General features: G+C 37.1%; 3 protein-coding genes across 3 annotated transcripts; 1 reads left to right on the plus strand and 2 right to left on the minus strand.

Annotated features, from left to right (window-relative positions):
* Nucleotides 1-8,619: 8,619 nt before the first annotated feature.
* LOC141600177 (uncharacterized) lies at nt 8,620-13,281 on the plus strand. The gene is made up of 5 exons (XM_074420361.1): nt 8,620-9,644; nt 11,046-11,098; nt 11,740-11,906; nt 12,019-12,167; nt 12,704-13,281. Exons 1-5 carry the CDS (start codon nt 8,999-9,001, stop codon nt 13,066-13,068), a joined length of 1,380 nt encoding a protein of 459 aa, XP_074276462.1. The 5' UTR covers nt 8,620-8,998; the 3' UTR covers nt 13,069-13,281.
* A 1,380-nt stretch (nt 13,282-14,661) lies between these two features.
* LOC141598357 (inorganic pyrophosphatase 2-like) lies at nt 14,662-16,664 on the minus strand. The gene is made up of 4 exons (XM_074418131.1): nt 16,437-16,664; nt 16,039-16,160; nt 15,710-15,911; nt 14,662-15,181 (listed from the first exon to the last, which is right to left on the minus strand). Exons 1-4 carry the CDS (start codon nt 16,608-16,610, stop codon nt 14,819-14,821), a joined length of 861 nt encoding a protein of 286 aa, XP_074274232.1. The 5' UTR covers nt 16,611-16,664; the 3' UTR covers nt 14,662-14,818.
* Nucleotides 16,665-16,868: 204 nt separating this feature from the next.
* LOC141601831 (uncharacterized) lies at nt 16,869-19,517 on the minus strand. The gene is made up of 4 exons (XM_074422135.1): nt 19,012-19,517; nt 18,368-18,482; nt 17,431-18,301; nt 16,869-17,281 (listed from the first exon to the last, which is right to left on the minus strand). Exons 1-4 carry the CDS (start codon nt 19,515-19,517, stop codon nt 16,869-16,871), a joined length of 1,905 nt encoding a protein of 634 aa, XP_074278236.1.
* Nucleotides 19,518-26,413: the final 6,896 nt, after the last annotated feature.

The following is a 26,413-nucleotide window of genomic DNA, read 5'->3' on the forward strand; positions in this document are numbered from 1 at the left end:
AGGACCGCATATGTTAAGATATGGTTTATATAGTTATGTAACTTCACCATGTTTATTCCAAAAGTGTTATGTTAGTTTTGAAGGTGAGTTAATATAACACTACCAGCTCTATATTTGTTCGGACACACCATCTCCTGTATGAAACATTAATAGTTTTTAGTTGAGTTGTATTATACTGTAATAAGCTTGGTTGTGTGGTAAAGTGGGAGCATTGACTCAAAATGTGGTCGATTGGGAGTATTGAAAGTTAAACATCTACATTTGTTATGACCGTTACAAAATACTCAACATCCATTGTATCTAATTAAGATTGAGATGATAATTAACATCATATTAACAATATAAAAAAGAGTCTAAACAGTGAGCTAAGATACAAGAACACAAACAAAACATCTACGGAGTATAATAGTACCAAGATTATGCTACCATCATTTGAGCAGCTCTTGAGACTTGGGGCGTGGTCATTACGGGGACACCCAAGACTCTAGTAGGCGACGAAGTCAAAGTCTATTGACAGAACTTCGAATGATATCATCGTACCTTTTGGCTTCCACTAATAAGGTGAAGTTTTTAACATGTTTAGTATCATGGGTATATGGTAGTTAATGGGTAGTTTGAGCGAATAAACGATTTTAATTTAAGATTTTAATTAGATCAAGTCGACGGAGTCAAGGGACACATGTGAGATTCAGCAAGAAATGAAAGGTACCTTGGATTTTGGAAAATTCATTTTTATTAGAAGACGACGTTTTTTTTTCATGACGATCCCAAATGCAACAATTTTTCTTTCTTTCTTTTTTTTTTCAAATTGTAGCTCTCGAAAAGACGAGCAACTTGAAAAAAAAGAATTGTCTTCTTCTGAATTCAGAAGTACGAGATAGGGTAACTTATTGGTAGTCTTGAGACAATACTTTGGTAAGTCTTAAAATAAGACTCACTCAAAACTATCAATAAGTCTTTAACAATGTCTGAAGTTGAGTCTTGGAAATTCCAAGACTCAACTGAAGTGTAACATTCCGTTTTGGTGATTGATCTTGTTTGGTGGATTGTCTTGGTATTTATTTTGCTAGTGAGAGTTATGGAAGTAAGACAGAGTTGGCAACACTTATGTTGTTGGTATTTGATAGTATCATGAAGTTAGGTGAGCTATTCTATGGTTGATGTTATGTTGTGAGCTTCATTATTGAGATAGGCGTTGTTGATTGAGTTAGTGCCGAAGATGTAGGATGAGAGTTGAGTGATGTTAGTTGGCTAAGTAGCATGTGTGTATGCTATGTTTTGAACTTCGAAGACGATGTTCGTTTTAAAGAGGGAAGACTGTAATACCACGGTTTTCTGGGTCTTGTTACTCGGACGAATAGGGCTAACTCGGCCGAGTAGACCGTCGTGTGTTTTCTGGTCAGACTACTGTCCAGGAACACTCGGCCGAGTAAGGGGTACTCGACCGAGTACTCCACGTACTCGACCGAGTATCCGGTCTGACGGGGTTAATTTCCGCGGTGTGATTAAGGTGATTAGAGATTATATATAAACTTCGTTTATCAGTTACTATTCATTCTATCAAAACCTAAACTACGTTCTTCACTCCTCTAATCACCCTAATCACTCTAAAGGCTAATTGATCGATTGCAAGTCTACACTTCCGTCTTTTGTCCCGATTTCGTTGGTAAGTCTCTAGTGCTTTGCCATCAGTTTATAGGTTGTCTTTTAGGGTTTTGCCCTAATTATTTATTTGGGTTAATTTGGGGGAATGGTTTATAGTGATGGTATGTGATTATTGTGTGTAGGTGACGGTGTCATGGAGAATTGCTATTGATTGCTTGTGTGTGCTTGGATTGCGAAAAGGTAGGGCTTTCCTACTCAGTTGATTGCATAATGAATTTAATATGTGGTGATTATGATTGTAATTGTATGATTAGTATTGTGTTGACTTGTCTTTCTTGTTTGTGGAGTTATGGTGAATTGGCTATGTTGATGAGGTGCGTCCTCGGCTGAGTGAAGTCACTTGCGGGAGTGGCTTCACGCCCTTGATTCGCCCCTTGCAGAACCCGCCACAAGGGGGATGTGCAGATTAAGGAACATGGGTTGTTGCTCGTCGCGATGAGCGGGGCTTAGGTGGGCAAGGTTGCGGTCCCCCATTGGCGGTGTGGATTAACAGTTGCGGCAGTAATCTGGCAGGACTACACACTTAAGTGTGTAGTCAGTTATTAGACATGATTGGGAATGGAGAATGATTGTGGAGTTGTTGTCATTGTTATTCTTGTACTTTGCTTATTTTGATTATACAGTTAACTGACCCCGTTGTTGTTTTGTAAAACTGTGGTGATCCATTCGGGGATGGTGAGCAGATTGTGACAGGTGATGGTTGTCTTTAGCTTCGCGGACAAGGATGGGATGTCATCACTTCGAGGCTAGCTTCCGCTGTTACGAGTTTAGATGTTTTGGATTTCATTTATATTGAGTTTTTATATACTTTCAGTTTGGTATTTCTTTGAGACAATGTAATCGTTTAAACTTTATACTTTAATAAATGTGTCTGAATGGTTACTTTCGATATATTATCCTCGGGAAACCGAGATGGTAACAACTTCTCATGCTAGGGTGGTCCTTGGTAAGGCACCTTGGTATGTGGGGGTGTTACAAAGTGGTATCAGAGCGACGATTTTGGAACCTGTAACCAATGAACATAATGAATTTAGAGAGTCTAAATAAAATAAACCCGGGTAGGAGTTGTTTGGAGCTACCGCAAAGGCTTGGGAGACGTCCTAAGGCCGCAACTTTGCCCTTACAACTTTGAGTCGGTCACGACGGGGTGTCAAGGGATCGTTATCTGTTGTATGCCTTTAAGTATATGTTGGATGAAGTATATTTTTGGGTTGAATGGAAGTGATTGGAGTATATGTAATGTGATGTGGGGTATGTCTATATGATCATGATGATGTTAATGTTTGGTTTGTTGGTAGTAGCATGTGATTAAGGTCATGCGTATATATATATATGAATGTTGTGTTTAATTTACTTGTGAGTATGATAAAAGTTCACCTATGTACTGGTTTTTAGAAGTATTGAGTTGTTATTGTTTGCCTTATTCATGTTCAAGTTGTTTTGTTAAGAAAAATTGATTTGTATGAAGACCGATTATGGAAGGGTTGTCTTAAAACTTTCATAAGTTGAGTTCTAAAAATGATATTTCCGTGATTCCAATTTGAGTTGATAGCTTGTCTTCTTACGATTCTAACGATAGGTCACACGCCCAAAATGACAAAGTAACGAGTGAGATATGATTGTTTTACGAAAACTAGACGTTGCTGAGAACTGTGCCGGAACTCGGCCGAGTAGGGCTTACTCGGCCGAGTAACTTTCATATTCGGCCGAGTAACCCATATTCGGCCGAGTAATCTTTCTGTGATAATTTTGCTCAGCTTCTGGAGTCGAGACCTCAGCCGAGTGGTATAGTTACTCGACCGAGTACGTCATGTGCTCGATCGAGTACCTCTTTGGGTGGTTGTTTTGAGTCGGCGGCTACGTTCTTACACATGTTTTGAGTCATAGGTTATGTGCACACGTATGTTTTGGGTCTTAAAGCATTCTTTTACATATGTGACGGTCTTGATACGTAAGTTACCGGATACTATGATGTGGAGAATGCCGGCTTATGAAGGATATGTGTTGGGTAGGGAGGACATGAGGATACGGAATTGTGATGGATAGCGGAAAGAATAAGCAAAGTTGACGAGTTTTTGAGATAAGGAGCACATTCTGTGAGCTATGGTGAGTGAATTAGTCGTTGGCTTAAGTGGTGTAGTGATGACCGTATATGGTCGAGTGATGATGAGAGTGGTAATGTAAATTCGAGGAATGTGAGAACAAAAAAGTTTGAAATAAGGGATGTGAAAATTATGGTAATTTGGGGTATATAGTGATTTCTGGAGAGATGATTATGACGATGTTGGGTGAGGAGATGCGTACTGGAAAGTTGGAAAAAAAATGGAAAAGATTGGTGTCTAGTGAGCTTAGATCGAAGGATGCCGCAATGAGGAATTGTATGTAGTAGTCGTTATGAAGATTTGTATTACTCGAAGGTGAGCCTAGTGTATAATCATTTGGGAGGTCCCGGGATGAAGTGAATCTTGGTTTTCTAGAATTATTAAAAGATGATGTAATCAATTAAGGAGAAATCATTGAGTGGGTAGATCTATCGGTGGGGAGTATGAGTGAGAAGTATGATGAGAGGGATTGTTGATAAGAAATGAATGAAAAATAATGACATAGGCTAATAGAATTTGGTTTTTGGAAGTAATGGGAAGAGAAGGATGGTGGTAAGTTGATTGAACGTTCACAAGAATTAGGGGACAAGAAAGTAAGAAATCATTGAATTGTGTGATACTACCATGAGGGTGTGAGTTAAGGGAGTATATATAAATTGCAGGACGACTTGTTAGTCATGATTTTTGAGGAATTAAAGGAGTAGGAAGTTGGTAGAGTATTTGCATAGTATGAGACTATGGTGGTGATCTAGGTGACGATATAATTAAGGATAAAATTTGAATAGTTGTTGAGGTAAATTTTGTTGATGGATTTAATATTCGTTATTTGGGATGATAACCAAAGAGAGGAAATGAATTGTTATATTTAGAGGTGATGGTAAGAGATTAATTACATGAAAGATGGTGGTGTCGTAGTGTTGTCACTAGTAGTTAAGGATGATGTTAAATAGGGAAGTTAGTCATTCTAAAGGGGTTGATTTTGCGGAGGCCTGATTAGTATGTATGGTTGTGAGGGAGTATAATATGGGGATATAGGAGGTGTTTGCTAGTAGCTAGGTACTTATGACGATATGGTTACGTTCGCCGGGAGGTGATAATTGTGCGGATGGGAGGATATGTTATGAATGGCATCTGAGTTAAGCTCGGGTGAGAGATATTCATTATCAAGTGATAACTCACGTGATCAGGATTGGCTAGTTAGATTCGATTATGGGTCCATGATGTGTGCAAATATTTGTGTAAGGTTCTGACCTCACGAGTAGTGGTATGATGTAATAGTTATAAGTCGTTATATGAGTGTTCCGCGTCATATGTTATGTACGGTAACCTAATAGGATGATATTCAAAAAGTGGTAATTTGGGTGATCTGGAATGGCTAGTTATACTTGTATGTGTATGTATGATATCTGTAAGTGATAGTGTGAGGTTCCGGCCTCATGAGTAATAGTATGGATGATATTCATAAGGTTATTATCTGTTTATTCCGTGTAATATGTTGCGTTGTGATCTAGTAAAGCGGTTTTAAGGAAGTTTTCTGGTCAAGGAAGTTATACTGAGTCAGTATTTATAGGATGGTATAAGTTGCAACGACTATCGATGTGGTTGTTGTGCCTCGGGTGGCGATCCGGGCACGGTACATCGTGTTGTGATACGAGTATTTTCGCGCTGCGGTGCGGCTGTTGGTGGTGGTGTTGCGATGCCATAATCGGTTGTGGTGGAGTAGGCGGGATACTGATGAGATGAACTTTTGGAAGTATATATCAGTTATATAGATTGTTGTTTGTTTACTGTTGTTTCCTGCCAGTGTCGGTCTGGGTATATAGATTGTTATTTTGTTTATTAATGTTTCTTACCAGTTTCGGCTTGGAAGTGAGGGTAGAGTATAATATGGAAGAAAGTTGCGTATGTTTCTGTTGTTTCCATGGTATAGTGATATTCTGTTAATGGGACACAGTTGTGAGAAGTTGTTAGAGTAATTTCGATCTTGTTTTAGATGACGCATTGGTTGACATAGTTGTGGCAAAAGTTTTGTGGAATGTGTGTGTGCTGAGCTGGAAGCGGCAAGTGGTTCGTGATCTTGATTAGGATAGTGAGTATAGGGTGTTGGGAACTAGTATTATGTTAAGTTATGGATGAGTTTTACGTCAATAAACAGAAGAACTTTAGGATCTAGTGTGAGTGTGTGTAACAATTGTGGATTGCGAGTTATGATTGTGGAGATAAGTGCATGTATAAAGAAGTATGTTATTTGGCGGTAATGTTAAAGAGATGGAGTAGTGGTTATGCTGAGAATTTTATGATATAGGTTAGATGGAGTGCAGAATAATTGGAGGCACGAGAGCTGTTAGGGAGAGAGAGCCTTGGATATGGGATGGGTGTCGGTGTTGAAGTTATAGTCAGTGATAGGTGATATAAGATGAGGATAAGGGGAAGAATACAGCTAAGGATCTAGTATTATTGGGTTACGAGGACGTAACATTTATTTTAAGAGGAGTAGGATACGAGAAAGAGAGTTTGATGGTTGTGCATGTTGTAAGTATATTTGGAAGTTTGATGGTTGTGCATGTTGCAAGTATATTTGGAAGTTTGAGTCTTGGTGTAGAATAAAGTATGGATTTGTGTTGTGGTTGATTTTATTAAAGGTAAGGGCAGTGTTTTTATTAGTATGAAGATTATGTGTATGAGTATACTTCGATAGTGTTGATAGTTTGGGTGATGATGTTAGGAGTATGAGTAAACTTCGAGGACGAAGTTCATTCAAAGGGAGGTAGAATGTAACATTCCGTTTTGGTGGTTGATCTTGTTTGGTGGATTGTCTTGGTATTGAGTTTGCTAGTGAGCGTTATGGAAGTAAGACACGGTTGGAAACACTTATGTTGTTGGTATTCGATAGTATCATGGAGTTAGGTGAGTTATTCTATGGTTGATGTTATGTTGTGAGCTTCATTGTTGAGATAGGCGTTGTTGATTGAGTTAGCGTCGAGGATGTAGGATGAGAGTTGAGTGATGTTAGTTGGCTGAGTGGCATGTGTGTATTCTATGTAGGCATGCGTTTGAACTTCGAGGACGAAGTTCGTTTTAAGGAGGGAAGACTATAATACCACGGTTTTCTGGGTCTTGTTACTCGGCCGAATAGGGCTAACTCGGCCGAGTAGAGCGTCGTGTGTTTTCTGGTCAGGCTACTGTCCAGGAATACTCGGTCGGCTAGTTTAATACTCGGCCGAGTAAGGGGTATTCGGCCAAGTACTCCACGTACTCGACCGAGTATCCGGTCTGACGGGGTTAATTTCCGCGGTTTAATTAATTAAGGTGATTAGAGATTATATATAAACTTCATTTATCAGTTACTATTCATTCTATCAAAACCTAAACTACGTTCTTCACTCCTCTAATCACCCTAATCACTCTCAAGGTTAATTGATCGATCGCAAGTCTACACTTCCGTCTTTTGTCCCGATTTCATTGGTAAGTCTCTAGTGCTTAGCCATCAGTTAATAGGCCGTCTTTTAGGGTTTTGCCCTAATTATTGATTTGGGTTAATTTGGGGTATGGTTTATAATGATGGTATGTGATTATTGTGTGTAGGTGACGGTGTCATGGAGAATTGCTATTGATTACTTGTGTTTGCTTGGATTGCGAAAATGTAGTGTTTTCCTACTCAGTTGATTGCATAATGAATTTAAGATGTGGTAATTATGATTGTAATTGTATGATTAGTATTGTGTTGACTTGTCTTTCTTGTTTGTGGAGTTGTGGTGGATTGACTATGTTGATGAGGTGCGTCATCGGCTGAGAGAAGTCACTTGCGGGAGTGGCTTTTCGCCCTTGATTCGCCCCTTGCGAAACCCGCCACAAGGGGGATGTGCACATTAAGGAACATGGGTTGTTGCTCGTTGCGATGAGCGGGGCTTAGGTGGGCAAGGCCGCGGTCCCCCACTGGTGATGTGGATTAACTGTTGCGGCAATAATCTGGCAGGACTACACACTTAAGTGTGTAGTCAGTTATGAGACATGATTTGGAATGGAGAATTATTGTGGAGTTGTTGTCATTGTTATTCTTGTATTTTGCTTATTTCGATTATGCAGTGAACTGACCCTGTTGTTGTTTTGTAAAACTGTGGTGATCCATTCGGGGATGGTGAGCAGATTGTGACAGATGATGGTTGTCTTTAGCTAAGGGGACAAGGATGAGATGTCATTACTTCGAGTCTAGCTTCTGCTGTTACGAGTTTAGATGTTTTTGATTTCATTTGTATTGAGTTTTTATACACTTTCAGTTTGGTATTTCTTTGAGACAATGTAATCGTTTAAACTTTATACTTTAATAAATGTTTCTGAATGGTTACTTTTGATATACTATCCTCGGGCAACTGAGATGGTAATAACTTCTCATGCTAGGGTGGACCTTGGTAAGGCACTTCGGTATGTGAGGGTGTTACATTAAGTCTTTGGATGAGTCTCGACCCACTTTCAAAAGAAATTATTTAATGAGTGAATCCCATGTATTATTTCTTTTTTTTTATTTTTCTTTAAGTTTGTAAAAAAAAAAATGAAATGGAAAAGTAGAGTTTGAGTTGAGTCTAACTGATAATGTATAGAGTTGAGGTGAGTCTGAGCTGAGTCTAAAACAATAAAGAAATAATAAAAGTTAGTAGAAAATTGTTTGTGATAGAGTCTTAAGACTTTGCTGAGTCTTACCAATAATTATACCCTTATAGTCACTTACAATTTTTTGCTTCGAAAAATTAGATATATTCATATAAAGTGGCAAATCTTAGGATATCACGCAAATTTTTCCAAAAAACAATTATAAAAAAAAAAATCAAATTTCAAAGTCTAATGGCACCCAAAAGATTCAAATTCTTGTCGTTGGGGCCGTTAAGGTAGAACCCCCTTCGATTTCTCTTTTGTTGCAATAGCACACGATCTCACTAAGCTAGGGTTTTACACTCCTCTATCAAATTAACATTAAACCAACTTCAATTCCCCCCCTAATTATCCAAATCTTCCTTCACAAAGTTTATAATCTTCAAATTCACTCTTTATTCTTCACATTTCACCATTTGGTCACCTCAAAAATGGCTGCAATAAACAACCTAAAATCACCTAATTTTACCTCCTCATATCATTCCATGTTGCAAGAATCAACTCAGCATTTGTTAATCTAGTTAAATTCTGGATTTTCTGATTTTTCCCACTTTAATTTGTTGTTTTCTCGTTTAATTCAAACCATGCCTTCACCACCGATTGAAATTATTTGGTTTTACACTGCTGTAAATTATCATACCCACAAAAATATGAGTAAAGCTCATTATCAGAACTTAGGTCATGTGTTGTGTCTTGAGGAGCTTTTTAATTCGTTGGTTTCGTCTTCGGGTTCGTGTACTAGTTGCGTAAATCGTATAGCTGTATTAGCCCCACTAATTTATGAGTTACAAAGCTTAATTGAGCTGAATATGGTAAATGGGTTGTGTTTAGATGATGTAGTTAGTAAGGAGATTAGATGTCTGGTTGATAGGTTAGTGAGTTATATTAGTCTTTGTTGTTTTGAAGGAATGGATTATCATGATGAGTCTCCTGCCTTTTCGCCATGTTTTGTGGATTTAATTAAGGTTTTGACTTTTGAAAGAAGGGGGGAAAGTTTCAAATTCGAGGATGATTTTAGGATGTTTTTCCCACTAGTAAGCGATAAAGGTCGAAACGAGCTATTGTTGCGAGGTGAGGTTGGTGTGTTAGCTGGGTTTGTTATGTGTCAAGTGCTTTTGCTTAATCTTTGCTTGAAATTCATTATGAAGGAAAGGCCACAGAATGTAGAGGAAGAGGTCATGGTTTCCGCGGCTGATACCATTACTGGGTTTAGGAGTTGTTACTTCTTTGGTATGTATGAATGTTTGATTATTGCTTTTTCAGGCTGGTTTTTAACTTGTCAGCAAGTATTCTGTATCTGGATGCATTATGTGTCACTGTCAGTAATGAATTTATGCATGTTAATGTTTTATGCAATGAATGTCTTACAGTAATCATAGGCTAGTTACGGGGTTTTCCCTAATCCAGTAGAGATCAAAGCCCACTTAACGTCCCCCCCAGCCTTGCCTTAGATGGGAGCCGTTGATGCACTTGGGTAATATATGAACTATGAAGTATAATTGCTCAGTGTTATGCCCTTGGTATAATTGCCTTACATTCATTTTAATATTGTTCCTCAAGCCGCGAGTTGGATGTTTCTTTATAGTTACATAAGAAGTATGCTTTTCGACAACCTCGATTGGGGGAAAGGTTTGCTCAGGACAGTGTTGAAATTATTGGCAGGAAACATGCTTTTTGGTTGCAATGGGAAAGTCCACTAACAATCACTACGGTTTTAACTGCTAGCTCCCAGCATTTATTTCTTCTATCTCTTCACTGTTATTATTTTTCACTGTTATGGACAAATCTACTGGATGATTAGGATCTTTCTTATTTTGAGGCCGTTATAGCTTGTAGGCTATCTATGAATTTTCTAAATACTCTCAGATAACATTTCACAAGCTTAAAGAAAAATGTTTATTTAATTGATTGAATCAGTAATAAATGACCAACGATCGATTTTATGTTTTGAAAAATAACAGAAAAGTGATAGCCTCAGCTGCGGTTAGTTGATGTCCTTAAATTGCAGGCTAACTGCTTTATTTCAGTGATGACAATACTAAAATTGTCTGATGCCCCTATATACAAATAATTACACCTAAGCCTTGGTAGGGAAATCTAACCCTCTAGGATTCATGAGCTTGATCCAGAAAGGGGTTCTTGGATGCAAACCTTTCCCTCCCCTCAATGTAGACATTGACCATTTTGTCGGTCTTAATTGGTTAGCGTCTAGCCTTGTGTACCTGTGGACCTCTCTAATGACTGTATCTATGGAGTATGGAGAGTAACAGCGTATAGTTTTGAGTCTTGTCTTGGGTCTCTATTTTCATTTGTGGTGATTGGTTGTGTTCAAATGCTAATGTTCGGGATTTATCAGCTTATACATGTCGCGTGGTGGAACCAGAAAATAAGATATTTGGCGGGGGCCAGAAACGTAAGTTTTGAGATTGGGGGACTAAAAAGGCAAATACAATCATTAGTATGAGATTTTAATAAATATTGTGATTTATCGCTGTCACAGTGATGGAGAGTGATATTTGCCTCAGAGTGGGATCTTCCTGCTTTTCTCCAATACTATGTAATTTTAGCGTCCTTTTTCTGATTTCTCAGTTAGCAGTATGATGTGTAATTTATATGATGTGCTTTTAGTAGATGTTCTTCTCAAGATGCTGTTGGAGTCCAGTTTGCCTATTACATCTCTACTGGTAAGAATTTCACATCTTCTTAGATCATCTTTTGTACTCCATAATATTTTATAGCTTAGCTGCGAACAGGTGAAGCATTTGCCCTTTCCCTGTGTTGCACATGCTCTCTAGCTCCATAGTTAGCTACTCCCTCCATCCCAAAATAATATTCTTACTTTCCCTTTTGAGTTATCCAAAATAATCTTCCTACCTTCCTTTTCCAATACATAAACTATTTGGTTTTTGTGTAAACTTTGTCCCACTTATCTCTAAGTTTCATTATTTAATTATATAAATGGGCGTTGACGCATTTTACATCCAAGAAAATTATTTTAAGATGAAGGGAGCGTTCAGCCTTTTTCATACTAGAGAAGGTTTTTTGTGAATTGGGTGATCCAATTGTAGAAAACATCCTCTAAGTTGGACCCTTGTAGTTTTTATAGGAAGACATATCATGACTGAACTATCTCTTTTAAGTCGCTACTTATAATCAATGAGTCTTGTATGGGACGGTTTCAAATGTGAAACCCTCCAAAACCCTTATCTGATTATAGGGTCAATAGGTTGGTCTTACACGTAATAGACGTTCCATGTTAGTTTTTGCGAGAGATAGATGCTGTTGAGATAAATACCTTAGCATGGTTTATTTCTTGTGTCTACAGACAACTGCTGATGGAGTTATGTTGCAAGAAGCCATATATGGTGCTATCGTTTTGGTAGACTACCCATTCTTCAACCCTGCGAGTGGGATTTGTCTTTGTAATCATCACCTAAACAGTCTTGCTTCAACATGGTTGTTTGCTGCAGACAGAGCTATGCAGTTTGTTAGGTGCAGCAATTATTCTGATTCATTAGAGGATATAAAATGATAAAAATTTTCATATGTTCTGGTCGTCTATATTGTTATATTTTAATATCTGATCGTGTGTTAGCTGCTGCAGGAATAATGATCGGGAGAATAAAGTAATTTTATATATGAAAGCTTTCACTAAATCTCTTGTACGCTCTCAGTTGATGAGGTGGGTCTCGGCTCAAAGTGGAATGGTGGAGGATACTATACCCAGATTTTCTACTCCAGCAGCTTTTCTGGGTGAGTACTTGTGTTTTTGGCCTTCTGATTAATCTTTTACCGACAACATATTGTTCCTTTGCAGCTAATATTGACCGGTTGTATTTGGATTTTAAAATTTTAGACCCTATGGATCTAGAGCAGATCTGGTTCCATTGATAAGAAAATGGATCTTCATCTCAACTTATAAAAATAGGAAAAAAAAAAAAGATTCATGTAACCCACTCGGATCCGCTGGACCTTGTACTGGAAGATCTGGATATGAGGATTTTGGATTATACAGATACTGATCGTGTCTCAACCGCTGAACTTGGTCGAATCTCACAAATAAGGACCTAGTAGGATCCGGTTTAGATAAGGCCCATTAGCATCCTTATGCAGGCCCATTATCATCCCTAGTGAGAAGACATAGGGAGGTTTGTTGTGCATGTAAACCTATGGAATGCTCTCTACTGGTATTCTTACCATAGATGGGAATATGGGATCACTTGCCTTGTTTTTACATATATCTACTGAAGTTTCCGACACGTTGATTTTGTTTTTTTTCCTTGTTCCAGAATGGCTAGTGCAACTCAGAGGTGTAGACTCACTCACCTTTGACAAGGACTTATCACTTTTCCTCGACAAAGTAGTATGTTACAACTCAGAGATGACATTCAATCTGCCATTTTCCGAGGCAAACAGCAATAAAGGCTTCTGCATTGACCAAAAAGTTAGATTCGGTGACGGGATTCATGGCGATCATGAAATGGTTGATCCCTGCAAATTGGACTTCCCAGGAAGTGAGACATTTAGAAAGCGGAAAGGAGAGAAGCATGAAGACGATATACAAGCCAAACTACTCAAATACCACATGGAAGGGAGTCCTCCTCTCAACTTTTCACAGTTTCAAGCTCAAGTCGGCTTGGCGAGGAGAAGCTAGATGCGAAATTTGGTTCTTCGTGAGGGTAAAGGATGTGATGATCGTTTCTTAGACTTGAACTGACTTATAGCTGCTAAGTCAAACTCTGTTAATGATGTACTAGTGTAGTAGAGGTGGAGAATGTTTCTACCGGTGTGTATTAAGTCGACTCTGTTAATGATGTACTAATGGATTCCTAATTTCCGAAATGAAATTTCAAAAACTGCCATTTTGATTGCATAGAAAAAATTAATCCCCTTTTTTCAAAAAATAAAACAAGTCATGCTTAGTAGTCTGACGGTAAGAACTGTCATTTGGCCTAATTTTTTCAAGCTCGAACTCTGCTCAAACGCCTCAAAGCCCGCGACTATTGTAATGACCTAATTTTTTCAAGCACGGGTAAGCTCGAGATTGGCTTGAGCTCGAATTTTGTTTCATGAGTACAAGCCGAGCAAAGGGCAAGCTCGTGTTCGGCTCGTTATCACCCTTATTCATTGAGCATGCTCCCGCCCATGGGAAGGTAGTTGTGTTAGACGTAAGGAACTTTATTCTCTTGTTCGACACACAGAGACAATATCCGAGTAACCTAATAATATAAAATTGTATTTCGTTTTGTTGTATTCCATCATATTCCGAAGCTAATGAATATGGAGTCTTTGTCTCCATTACGAATGTAAATGTAATTGAGCATGTAGATATAGTCTCATAAAAAGTGACAAATTGGTCCCAATTTCTGAAAGGTTAAAGAAGCTGAATTTCTTAGGCTCATCTCTCCCTATGTTTCCTATTTAACATAGGAGAACAGACATAACCGAAGGACTAAAGAAGCTGCGATGCCGTTCGTTAGTATTTGTCGGCACGTGTTTTCACTCAGAAGCTGTTTACATGACCACTAAACTAGACAGATGGTTTAGAGCTTTGGTCGAGGTACGGCATCATCTCCTTTTACTGGGCAACAGGCATGGTCGTTTGTATGTGTCATATTAGCTCCCTCGTCTAAATTGACTTTGATGGCCACGATGTCATATCCGACTATATGTAAAATTTTTGACATCTGATTTTTCAAATCTCCTATTTTCATATTCTCACGTTTGAGAAGTTGTAATTATTGTATATTGTGGAAGAATGTCGGTCAGAAATTGGTTTTCCCTTTGAACTTTCAGGTTCAGTCATGTGGTTCTCTGGTGACGGAGGAACAACCAAATGCCATGCTAACCCCTTTTAGAGTATTTTCTCATGGGGTATGGTTTCTACAGACTGTCGCACTTAAGTGTGAGCCCAAGAAGTCCGTTAAGTCCATCGCTAAGCTAGCGCATACTGCATCTCTCCTGAGCTGCTTTCACCCGAGAGCATGGGTTTGACGTTGAAGCCAATTAAGACTCGCATTTTGTTGGAGGTATAATCATTTAAGTCTTGAGCAAGGATGTCGTCTAAGAATATATCATATACTGTAGCAAGGAGTGGTTTTACTCGGTTTTGTCTCTTAGAAATGTAACTGAGAAGGTATAGGAGTGTTGTAGATAAAGAGAAGAAGAAGCAGCATAGAAGATAAAATTATACTCCATAGAAGGCAGGACATGTATTCAATATTTAGCCTGGAATTATACATTCGTGGATGAAGCATCTGTATATTTTGAAATAATCTATATGACGAGGAAAAGGAAGAAGTGCAACTGTTTGAAATGAAGAGGTTTGTAAGCTACCTCAAGTCATTTTCCAAATTCTATGATTTGTAAAGCTACCCATGTTTAGTAGATAGATCTTGTGTGTACTAATGACGCACCTGAACTGCCTTTTGGAAGGCTTCAGGTACAGAACTTTGGCTAGTCTGAGGCTTGCAATCAGTTAACATAAGTTCCCCGGCAACTGAAATGTGATTATCTTTCGTGATTAGAGATGTAATTAAACTCATTAGATTCCTCTCGAGCACTTGGTCATCGTCCCATTCATGAACTGCTGCATTAACCAAATCACGATTTCTGCAGATTGCATCCCAGAGCTGAAAGTTCTTCCTGGGCATCACATAGTCTCTAGCTCTTAGTTTTATAGCAGGGCAGAAATCATTGTTTCCATCGCCGATGTATATAATCTGTTTGGTCGATAAAGGTGCTTGAATCCTTTTGGCAACTAGCCCCTGTTACAATAAGTCGTAAACATAACGTTTGTGTTTTTGTGGAAAAAAAAAAGGAACAACTGATGTATTTGTCGGAAAGTGTAGTAGCAGAATGTTTGATTATATGCTGCTGCATGTATATGAAATTGAAATATTCACAGATTATCACGAAAAAAGCTACTATACAAGTATACCAGAGTGCATGGTGAATATACATACGGAGTACTTGATATTATTTTAGGAAATAAAATACTCCCTCCTATTTCCTTATATCTTCCCCTTTCTTTTGGGCACAAAAATTAAGAAAGAGAAAGAAATAAGGAATAAAGTAGAATAAAGTATTGTAAGTTGTGAAATTTATAGGTGAGAGAAAATAATAAAGAATGGATGATGAATAAAGAATAGATAAAGTAATGAGAGTTGTTGATTTTTTAGGGGAGAGAAATTAATAAAAAATGAATGAAACTTACCAAAAAAGGAAAGAGGGAAGATAATCAAACTTGTGTGAAAAAGGAAAGAGTGAAGATAATAGGAAATTGGAGGGAGTACCTTACAGAGGTTGGGAGGACAAAGGTTGCAGCCATGAGAGGAAGCATTGAAATCATGGTAAGGCATAATTTTAAGCCTGCCATGCTCAGTAACAACAGCTGGATTAGTGTTGATCTCAGAGAAACAATGTAAAACTCCATGATTTTCCAATATCGTTTCAATGAAAAACGTATTTGCATCACTTAGGATCCTCAAATCGCACCTGAAAAACATAATGCAGAGTTAACAGTTTGTGGCTTTATTGCTTTAAAGAACATACATATATCTAATCGTCTACATGATTCTACCTCATATTCATATTTAGTACGATGCGTGAAACAGATAATTACCCTGAAGTATAAGCCAACTTAATGGAAGAGATGATGTACGGAGAGAGTGGAACTTTCTTCAAGCAATCTACAATCTCTTGTATAGTTATCCCTCGCAAGTGAAGCTCTTCCATCATTTTATCCTGTTTGTAGTTTAGCCCATACAAAATTAGTTCATCCTAGTACTTGCAAATCTCTACGAATACACGACTTCAAGTCTACAACAATAAAACATTAACAACATTCGGTCTCCAACAGAAAAAGAAAAAAAAAAGCACGTCGATTTACGATTACTTATACATCTCATCTAATAATAATTACTCCCTCCGTCTCATATATTCCATTTGCTTGTTGATATTTGAATCATCAAAGTACACAAATGATCGGGATAGAGCGAGAAGATAACAAAGTAAACAAACCATGAGAAAGTTATAGGGCATGTTAGGAAGAAGGGTAGTGAAGAGTTGAGTAATCCCAAAACTGTGAATAACCCAATCATCACTATCAACATCAATTATGGTCTTATCAAAATCAAACATAACCACCACTTCTCCCATTATTATACGATTAATTAATAATTTGATTTGATGCATTCATGCAAGTGTTTATTAATTGTGAGAAACAAAACTTGGAAGCTGTGAAAGACCTAAGATCACAAATGAGGTGTACGTGTATTTATATACAGAACGTAATCTCCATGGCCACAATGTGCCTTTTTACACCCCTACCTCTTTGCGGAAAAAAGTATTATGCATCGGACCCATCGCTTGTTCGGTTTTTTTTTTTTTTCTTTTTTTTTTTTTTTTTTTTGACAACAATAAACTGATTATATTAGGAAATTACTACATCATCTATCCAGTAGCTAAACGAACAGACCAGAAAGGGTAAATTCTAAAAAGGTGGCGAATTTCATGAACTGAATTCCGCACACCTATTGGTACTGGCTGTAACTTTGCCAGAACAGAAGATAATTTTCGGCATGAAATGACAAAAGAGACAGAGGTATAGCCCGCCAATCCGGCACGTCGCATTGCAGACAGTAGAGCTCTTGTCAATGCCACCAGTGTAGACGAAGCTCTGATATAGACCCGATCAGATTCTCCCGTAAGCGAGTCCGAAATGGAGGCGTGATAACACTTATTCGAACTCAAATGACCGACCAACACATATATGCAAATAGTGTCAGAGGTAATGTTTATTGGGACGACTGCCGGTGCAAGATATGGTACTAGTGAAGTGTAACCCGTTAAGGTGCACCAAGTTTCTGAAAATTTTGATGTGAAGTGAAAAGGTGATCGGTAAGTTGGCATATTCGCAGAGGATCCACAGGACAGTGGTTATAAACTACAGAGTTCCGGACAATCCAAATTGCTTGCAGGACACATCCAAAGTAAAGGAGAGGATTGTAAGAACCTGATGACCGATGATGGAAAAAGGATATCAAATCAGCCAACCATCTAGAAAAGGGTATCTCAGCATTTGCTTGCGTGTTAATACCAAGAGCAGAAGATTGCCATACATGCTGGGTAATAGTGCAAGAGCGGAATAGATGATATGTAGATTCCTCAGAAGAGCCGCAAAACAGACAAACTAAATCGAGGGGCACCCCACGTTCATTCAATTTAGTTGTGGTTGCCATGATATTATGGGCAAGTCGCCAAAAAAGCAGTGAAAACTTAGTTGAACCTGGGATTTTCCATATGCTCGACCATGGGAACTTAGGCATCAAAGATGAAGATGAAGCAAAAGATCTATGCCAAAGGTATAAGTAGCCCGTCTTGATAGAGTAGCTACCATCTTCTGTATACTTCCAGTAGAGGTAATCATCAATATCTGTAAGTGGAGGTTCCATTTCTATAATTAACTTGGCAGATGAAGAGTCAAAATTGCGGAAGATAGCCACAGTGTTCCAGCCACCAGAGGGAAGTAGCAAATCAGTTAAAGAAGGAGGGGATTCCGTTGCATTTCCCTCACGTCTAACCGGAATAGAACCTTGCACCCAACGACTATCAAATAAATTTATCTTTCTTCCATTTCCAAGTTTCCAACAAATGCCCGAGGAAACCGCATCCACAGCTTTACAAATACCAGACCAAGGAAAAGATGGTTGTGAGACACGTGATTTGGCAGTCGGAATAGGTACATCTCGACCAGATTTAGGAATTAAGTACTTAGCAAGCAAATCCGTTGGATGTGTTTGAAGACGCCAATAATTTTTGACGAGCATAGCTTGACTCAAAAGGAGGGTGTTCTTAATACCTAGGCCGCCGCTATCTTTAGGCACCTGCAAAGTCTCATGCTTGAGCCAATGTATAGAATGACGTTTTCAGTCATGTCTCCACCAAAAAACGGCAATAAGAGCATCGATTTTCCGACAAATTCCAATAGGGAATGGAATAGCTGCCATCAAGTGATTAAGTGATGTAAACAAAATGGCAGTAATGACAAGGAGCTTACACGGTTGGCTAAGATGCAGTGAAGACCAAGATGTAATGCGACACGTCAGTTTGTCAATAAAAGGATGAAAAACCTGAGAACGATTCCGTGGAATGTCGACAGGAACTCCCAAGTAGGTACCAAAGGAGGAGGAGCTCTGCATCTTAAGTATAGATTTTAAATGTAGGGTAAAGTCAAGGGGGGCATTTGGGCTGAATTTGATAAAAGACTTGTTGAGATTTATCATTTGTCCCGAAGCGGATTCAAATTCCTTAAAAAGATCCCTTAAAGCCTCAAAGGAAGTGGGTGTGGCTTTACAGCATAGAAGGGCATCATCCGCATAGAATAAGTGTGAGACCGTTGGAGCGTACCGCGATATTTTTAACCCCATGAGCAAGCCCGTCTTCTCAGCTCGAGAGAGTTGACGAGATAAAACTTCCATACACATTATAAATAAATACGGGGATAACGGATCACCTTGTCGAAGGCCACATGTCGGAGTGAAAGAAGAAGAAGGCTCTCCAATAATAAGAATTTGATAACAAACGGTTGAGATACATTCCCTGATGAGATTGCGCCAGACAGTAGGAAAACCCATCTAGCATTATCTCCATAAGAAAACGCCATGAGACCCGATCAAAAGCCTTATGCATATCCAGCTTGAGAACCGCATCACAATTTGAACCTTTTTTAGTTTTGTTAACATAATGCATAATCTCGTGAGCAATGATAGAGCTATCCGACATTAGTCTTCCAGGTACAAACGCCTGCTGAGTATCCGAGATGAGAGAAGAAATAACCAGCTTGATACGGTTAGCAATGCACTTAGAAGCGAGGCGGTATACAATGTTACATAGGCTAATAGGTCGAAACTGAGAAACCATCTCTGGCTGATCAACTTTAGGAAGAAGGACAATGTGTGTATTATTCCATTCTTTCAGCATGACGCCAGTGTTAAGAAACCGCAAGATAGCAGTAGTAACCAAACAGCCGATCTGTGGCCAAAAAACTTGGAAAAAGCGCGGTGTTATACCATCACGACCTGGCGATTTAGAGCCGTCCATGCTACGAAAGGCACAAAGAACATCCAGTTCCGTGAAAGGGGCAGTAAGAATTGAACAATCGTCAGAAGTTAACGTAGGAAGGTCAAGTGGATTCAAGAAGGAATCATAATTATCCGTCGGAAAAGATGGATCTTAAGCTTGAGTCGTTCCCAAAAGAACCTTAAATTATCCAATAATTTCTAACTCAATTTCTGTAGATTCATGAAGCCACGTACCTACAGAAGTGCGTAAGGCGAGTATTCGTTGCTTGGAAGTCCGTTTTTTTACTCTGTTAAACAGGAAACGAGTTGGAAGACCATCCAAAATCTCTTTGCGCAGTTTTACTCTTTGAATCCAATATTGGTGCTGCTTGTTAATGTGTTGCAGTTGCTCACTTCGAAGTTCCTGATAAGCATTTGCTGTGTGACAATTAACTATAAGATCAGAGGGGCTATCCAGTTCAGCTTCAACAGATGACCAATTGATACCATGCGATATTCGGTGCCGAATAACCCAAGAAAGAATAGCATAGCGTGCCGAAGCAAGTTTCCGAGATAAAGCATACATCGAGGAACCTGAGACCGGAGTATTCCAAGCAAGAAGAACCAAATCCGTCACTTCAGGAATGGAAAGACACCAGTTGTCCACTCGGTATGGTCGTTTGGAAGATTTAAAAGATGCTTGAAAATTTAGAATAATCGGAGCATGGTCAGAAACAATTATGGGTAAATGAATTACAGAAGCAGCTGGAAAAATTTGAAACCAGTCTTGCGTTGCGTAGGCACGATCTAGCCGTTCAAAAATGCAATCGGAGTTCCTTTGAGAATTTGTCCAAGTAAATCGAGGGCCAAAGAAAGGAACGTCAAGGAGACAGTTATTGAGTTTCCAAGAAATAAATTCTTCTTGACCGCGCATAATATCAGAACCTCCTAGTTTGTCACCATGTAATTCAACTTGATTAAAGTCTCCTATAATTACAAGAGGAGAGCACCCTGAAATTGTCCTTGAAAGGCTCCTTTTTAATACGTCTCATTTATGCATTATTGTTATTTTTCTGAATTTTTGACAGCTCATAAGAATCTCACGTTTTATTTCTTTTATTATACTTTTTTTTCTTTTTGTTTTCTTCATCTTTTTTATTTTTTTATAAGGTCCTTACTCTTTAGGCATATTTGCTACATAACTTAATATTCCGTATTTTCTAAAGGAATTTGTACTTGTATTGGTATCTATGTCTTGTTAAATTTTTTATCCTCATATTTTAATAATATTTTTTGTTTCTCCAGGTAAATTTTAACATAGTATTTCCACAAATAGGATTATATATCCAGTTATATCATAAGCATGGTACAACCAAGGTATAAGAATCCGAGCTTATATGTATTTTTTCTGAGCTAATTTAAAGTTAATGTTTTTAATGTGTAAATAAATGAGTTCAATACTTTCTAAATAAAGCTCATATTCTTTAACATAAAGCTCGGATACTTTATCACAAAGCTCAGATTCTACACAGTACAACATATACAACTGGTTGTATAGTCCATGAAATATGGTATTTCTTTCACTATTAAGAAACCCTCTTTCACTATTCTAACGATAAAATGAACGTAAAATAAATGCTCATTCACCTACTATTTTTGTATAAAGAAAATCACAAATACAAAATGAAAGAAAGCGAGATTTGAAACATATTATATGTTAATAGATTACTAGATGAACCATCTTAATCAAAACCCTACGGTGATGGTTGAGGCCCAACTAATATTTATATTCCATTACGCCACCTCACTCGAATACCTATCGGGCTTGAAGAGTGGTTAGTGCACATACTCCCCCGTGCCATGTGCTGAAATTCCACTTTGGGAGATATTGGAGACTGTCAGGAGTCGAACCCGTGATCGATACCATATTAGATGAATTATCTCAACCAAAATCTTAAGGTGATATTCCATTAATTTTGGTTAACATGGTTCATCTAATATTTATGTTCCATTAATGATTAGTTTTAACCCAATATCTTATATGCATTGTTTTGTTTTTAAATAGTATGATATATAAAAATGCAACAACTCATTTTAAATTAATTTTACATCAAATAATTGTCTTAATAACATCCTTCTTGTGACTTGCATTTTTTTTGGTAATTCTGTTTAGTTTTACGGTGATTCATATATTAAGTGCCCAATCTCATAATGTTGATGGTGATCGGTGACGATGTTTTATTTAATAATGACTTCATATACAAAGAACGATTTATGACATTTTGTGACTGTGTTACGACTTTAGATAACCTTTTTTACTTTATATTATAAAAGGGTGTTGCTCTTTCATGTACATGATTTACTTAATTATGGACATAATTTCTCATTTTACCCCTCTCATTTTAACACCCTTTTTCACTTTTCTCTCTTCAACTTCCTCCCACTACCTCCCAACCACCACCCCTTCTGCTAACCACCACCATTCCCCCATCGAACGCCACCCTACTTCCACCAACCCCCTTCCCTACGCAACCACCATGTGTAAATTATGATAGCCGATAATCGTCATTTACATCAAACATATTCCAATCTGACTACATAAAATAAATTTGACTATTTAACAAGATTAATAAACATAAAAATAACTGAAAAAAATTGCCTGAAAAAATAATTAAAATAAATTTGACTAAGTGCAGTGTATGTTCAAATTAATTATTATTTAACTGGTGTGGGATGGTGGGGGTATTGGTATAGTCGAATGTCGTCGTCGACATCGGCAGGCGCCGCCGACGAGGAGGATGTCGGCGTATCGCCGAAACCTGTTCGTTTTGTCGGCAGAAAGGAAGAGGACGAGAGGCAGGTCGTGCCGAAAGGAGAGGTGAGTAGGGTGACGTCGTCCGACACAAGTGGTCGACTGTAATGGTGGCCGACAGGTAAAAACAACTAGTTGGTGCAAGTGGCCGCCGGTGGAGGTGAATAGGTGATGTTGGCGGACTGGTTAAGGAGATTATGTGGATTAGGCATTTGGCTCATTTGTTTTCTTATTTTTTTCAATGTACTATACGTACACAATAGTATCAACAACATTCACATATAGTACATAATGGTTTTGATAGATGAACCATCTCAGCCAAAATCCTAAGATGATGATTAAGGCCCGACTATTCTTATTATGCCCCCTCACACGAGTGCTCATGGGGCTCGAAGAGTGGTTAGTGCACATGCCGCTAATCAGGGGCGGCTCATGATATTTGGAGGTCCTGTTCTAAATTTTTTATTGAGTCGTTAAATAATAAAGTTGTGAAAATGTTAGTTTTAGATTTCAATTTTTTTACCATTTTAAATTTTATCAGTTGAATGCTTCTACAATTAAAATTTTGTTATATATTCTCTTTATTATAACATTCATTTAAAAAAAGTATAAGTCGAAATTATTAAGATGATAACCAATATATATATATATATATATATATATATATATATATATATATATATATATATATATATATATATATATATATATATATATATATATATATATATATATATATATATATAAGAGGCTTTTCCAGGCAATTCTAGAGTCTCCAACTATTCTAAAACACCTAAATAATTTTAAATTAAATTAATAAATTAATATTATTAAAACTAAATCTTAAAATTATTTTAAAAGTTAAAAATATCTATCTATATTAATAAAGGAAGCTTTTTTCGAGCGATTACAAAGAGTCCAACTTTTATAAAATTCTTAGAGTTATAAAAATAAAATAAAAAATACATATATGACCATGCTAACATAAGATTACGTACATTTGGTGTTTGTATTAGAATGGAACTATAAATTCTAAGAGTTATAAAAAAAAATAGAAAATACATATATGACCATGCTAATATAAGATTTATGTACAATTGGTGTTTGTATTAGAATTGAACAATAAGTTTGCAATTTTACGAACCGATGGAGTTTTATAGAGCTTCAACAACTTTTTCTATTAATTTCTTGCGGAAAAGTATATCTAAATCTTAATAATGTTAAAAAATAAAGAATTACAATAGAATTTGAGAGGTATACAAACTGAAATAATACACAAAATATATCGATATATAACTATATATAGAGTCATACTACTTCTATCAAGCATATTTTATTTCTGTTCTGTTTTTTTTGTTACGTTCCAATTTATTAATTGCATCTATCTGTTTTACACTTCTATTCTCCATATGATTGTCTTTATTGATTGATTGCAGATATCTATTTTATTCGTTATATGATTGATGGTTGATATTGTGTTAATGAATCTAATTAATTCTCTTTATTTTTGATGCCAGATTAGAAGAATAAGCTGTATATGATCATTGTTTAAAATAGCGTTCATTTGCTCAGCTTGGATTTATGATAACGAAAGTAAATTTTGACGAAGGCCATGATTACGAATGATGAGAAGTAACCTTCATTGACAAGTACGCGATAGTGTGGTATACGTTGTCCTTCTCTAGAGTAGCTACTAATTTATCTATTAGTTCTTATTTGCTCTATAGTTCCTTAATGACTAGGCTACTTTTAGGTATGCACCAAAATGGCATAACATAAACAAATACAGGTGTGTTTTTCAATATTCTCCACTCCGACCTAAGCATTTGTTTACCATTTATATTTTTTGTAAATAGGTATTTTAATCAAATGTAGACAAATGAATAAGACAAAGGGAGTATTACAAAATTTTATCGATAATATCGTGAGATACTTTTAATAACATAGATCACCAGATGATCTCTTAGTATTCTTTAATGTATTTTTCATTATGCTCTTAATTTCTTGTGAACCTTGCTTGTGATTATTTATTTAGAGCTGAAATTGTTGAGACCATTTGAGAAGAATTCTCAACATATACTTCGTTGTTTATTGTCAAGTGAGAATAAAGATGTAATATTTCCTCCATCCCAATTTTATGGCGGTAATTATGTAAGTATGAGACAAAATTTTTTGTTCGTATGTGTATCACACACGTTTGTTTTCGCGTTGTAGATTAAGTTGAGTTACTATAATATAACAATTTGGTTCATATATACGTGCAATATTTTAAAGGTGTGGACATTCAAAGTGGACATGGTAAAAGACAAAAACTAAAGGGGTGAAGAGTTTGAGAGAGTGATTAGAAGGCGAAGCACAATACATGTAAATTGAACGAAATCAGTAATACTTAGTTTAATCATTTAGTTTAGTCAACTTAGTTATAGAAGCAATGTACTCTTTTACGATTTTTGACACTTTTACCGTCCGATTTATAAAACCAAACTCTAAATTTTTAGTCAGCTTTACTTATACTCCCTCCTATTCATTTTAACTCTCCCCTTTCAAAAGGGCACGCAAATTAAGGGGATGATTATTTTATTATAAAGTATTGTGGTGGTGTAAGGTAATTGGAGAGAGGGAATGTATTATTGTGGGGTAAGATGATTAAAATAAGTATTGTTGTGGGATAAGGTGATTAAAACAAGATAAAGTATAAGTATTGTGGGCTATTGTTGTGGGGTAAAGTGATTAAAATAAGTATATAAAACTTTACTAAATAAGGAAAGAGGGAGAGTTATATGAATAGATGAAAAAGAAAAGAGGGAGAGTTAAAATGAATAGGAGGGAGTATAAACTTATCTAACCTTTACTGAGTAACTCAACCTTTACTATAAAAGTTAAGGTTGAGAAAGGAGGTTAATTCATAGAACGTAAGTTCATGTTAATAAATGAAATTGTCAAAATTAAAGTGATGGGAATCGATCAAAAGGCAACTCAAATGAAGTTCGAACAATAATTTTGCATTGAAAAATTGAAAGATTATATTACAAAAGCAATTATTCTTAGGATATTACAAATTGGCCCGTGCATCGCACGGGCATTAAATCTAGTATATATATAAAAGATGCTTTTTTCAGGCAATTCTAGAGTCTCCAACTATTCTAAAACACCTAAATAATTTTAAATTAATATTATTAAAACTAAATCTTAAAATTATTTTAAAAGTTAAAAATAAATCTTAAAAGATAGAGAATTTGATAAGATGTCATATTTTAGTGAGATAGAATTTTACATTAACTTAAATTGGCTATATGCGTAAGACTAAGGAAAGTTGAATGGCAAGTGATATTGGTAAAATAGATTTGATATGAATACTTCCATTTAAAAATATTTAATTTAAATGCAAAATAACAATGAACCAAATAAAAAAAGTGATATAGAGTAGTGCTACAAAAGCATCACTAGAATTTCAGGACTTCGACAGTCTAGGGTTTCCTAGGGCTCCGTCTTGAATTCCTAGGGTTCCGTCTTAATTTTCTTTGATCTCTCCTTCGTTTTCGAGGCTATTCTCACGATTGTATCGTGGGATTGCTTCTATCCTTTTGTTTTTTTGTGTTCGTTTCTTTGTTGCTTAGTTTTATTTGTGCAGGTGCTGATGAGCAGTCAATCGAGGGGCCAACACCGGGAGAGGAAGGAGCCGATGGGGTCGGAGGAAGATACCTTTGTGTGGGATGACGATGGAGGATGGACTGAGGGTAAGAACACTCTTCTTTTGGTTGGGAAATTATGGTCTTCTAGGGCAATAAATGTGAAAGCAGCGATTGCCACAATGATTAACTTGTGGAACCCTTCGAAATCGATCTTGGGGAACGTGGTGGATGCTAAGGATAAAACTTTCATATTCCGGTTCGATTCAGAACGAGACAAGGCTAGGGTTCTGGAGGGCCAACCTTGGCATTTTGACAAGTTTCTCTGGTGTTTTAATGAGCCTAATCATGCCGGAAAGCTTACGGATGTACCCCTGATTCATTGCCCTATTTGGACGAGAGTTTATGACTTGCCCTTGGCGGGTCGAATGAGTCTGTCTAATGCTAAGCGCCTTGGGGATTGTGGACGCGGGCCCACGGGGGCGAAAAGCGAAG

The sequence above is a fragment of the Silene latifolia genome, chromosome 9 (genome assembly GCF_048544455.1).
Source record: "Silene latifolia isolate original U9 population chromosome 9, ASM4854445v1, whole genome shotgun sequence".
NCBI classification, from domain to species: Eukaryota; Viridiplantae; Streptophyta; class Magnoliopsida; order Caryophyllales; family Caryophyllaceae; genus Silene; species Silene latifolia.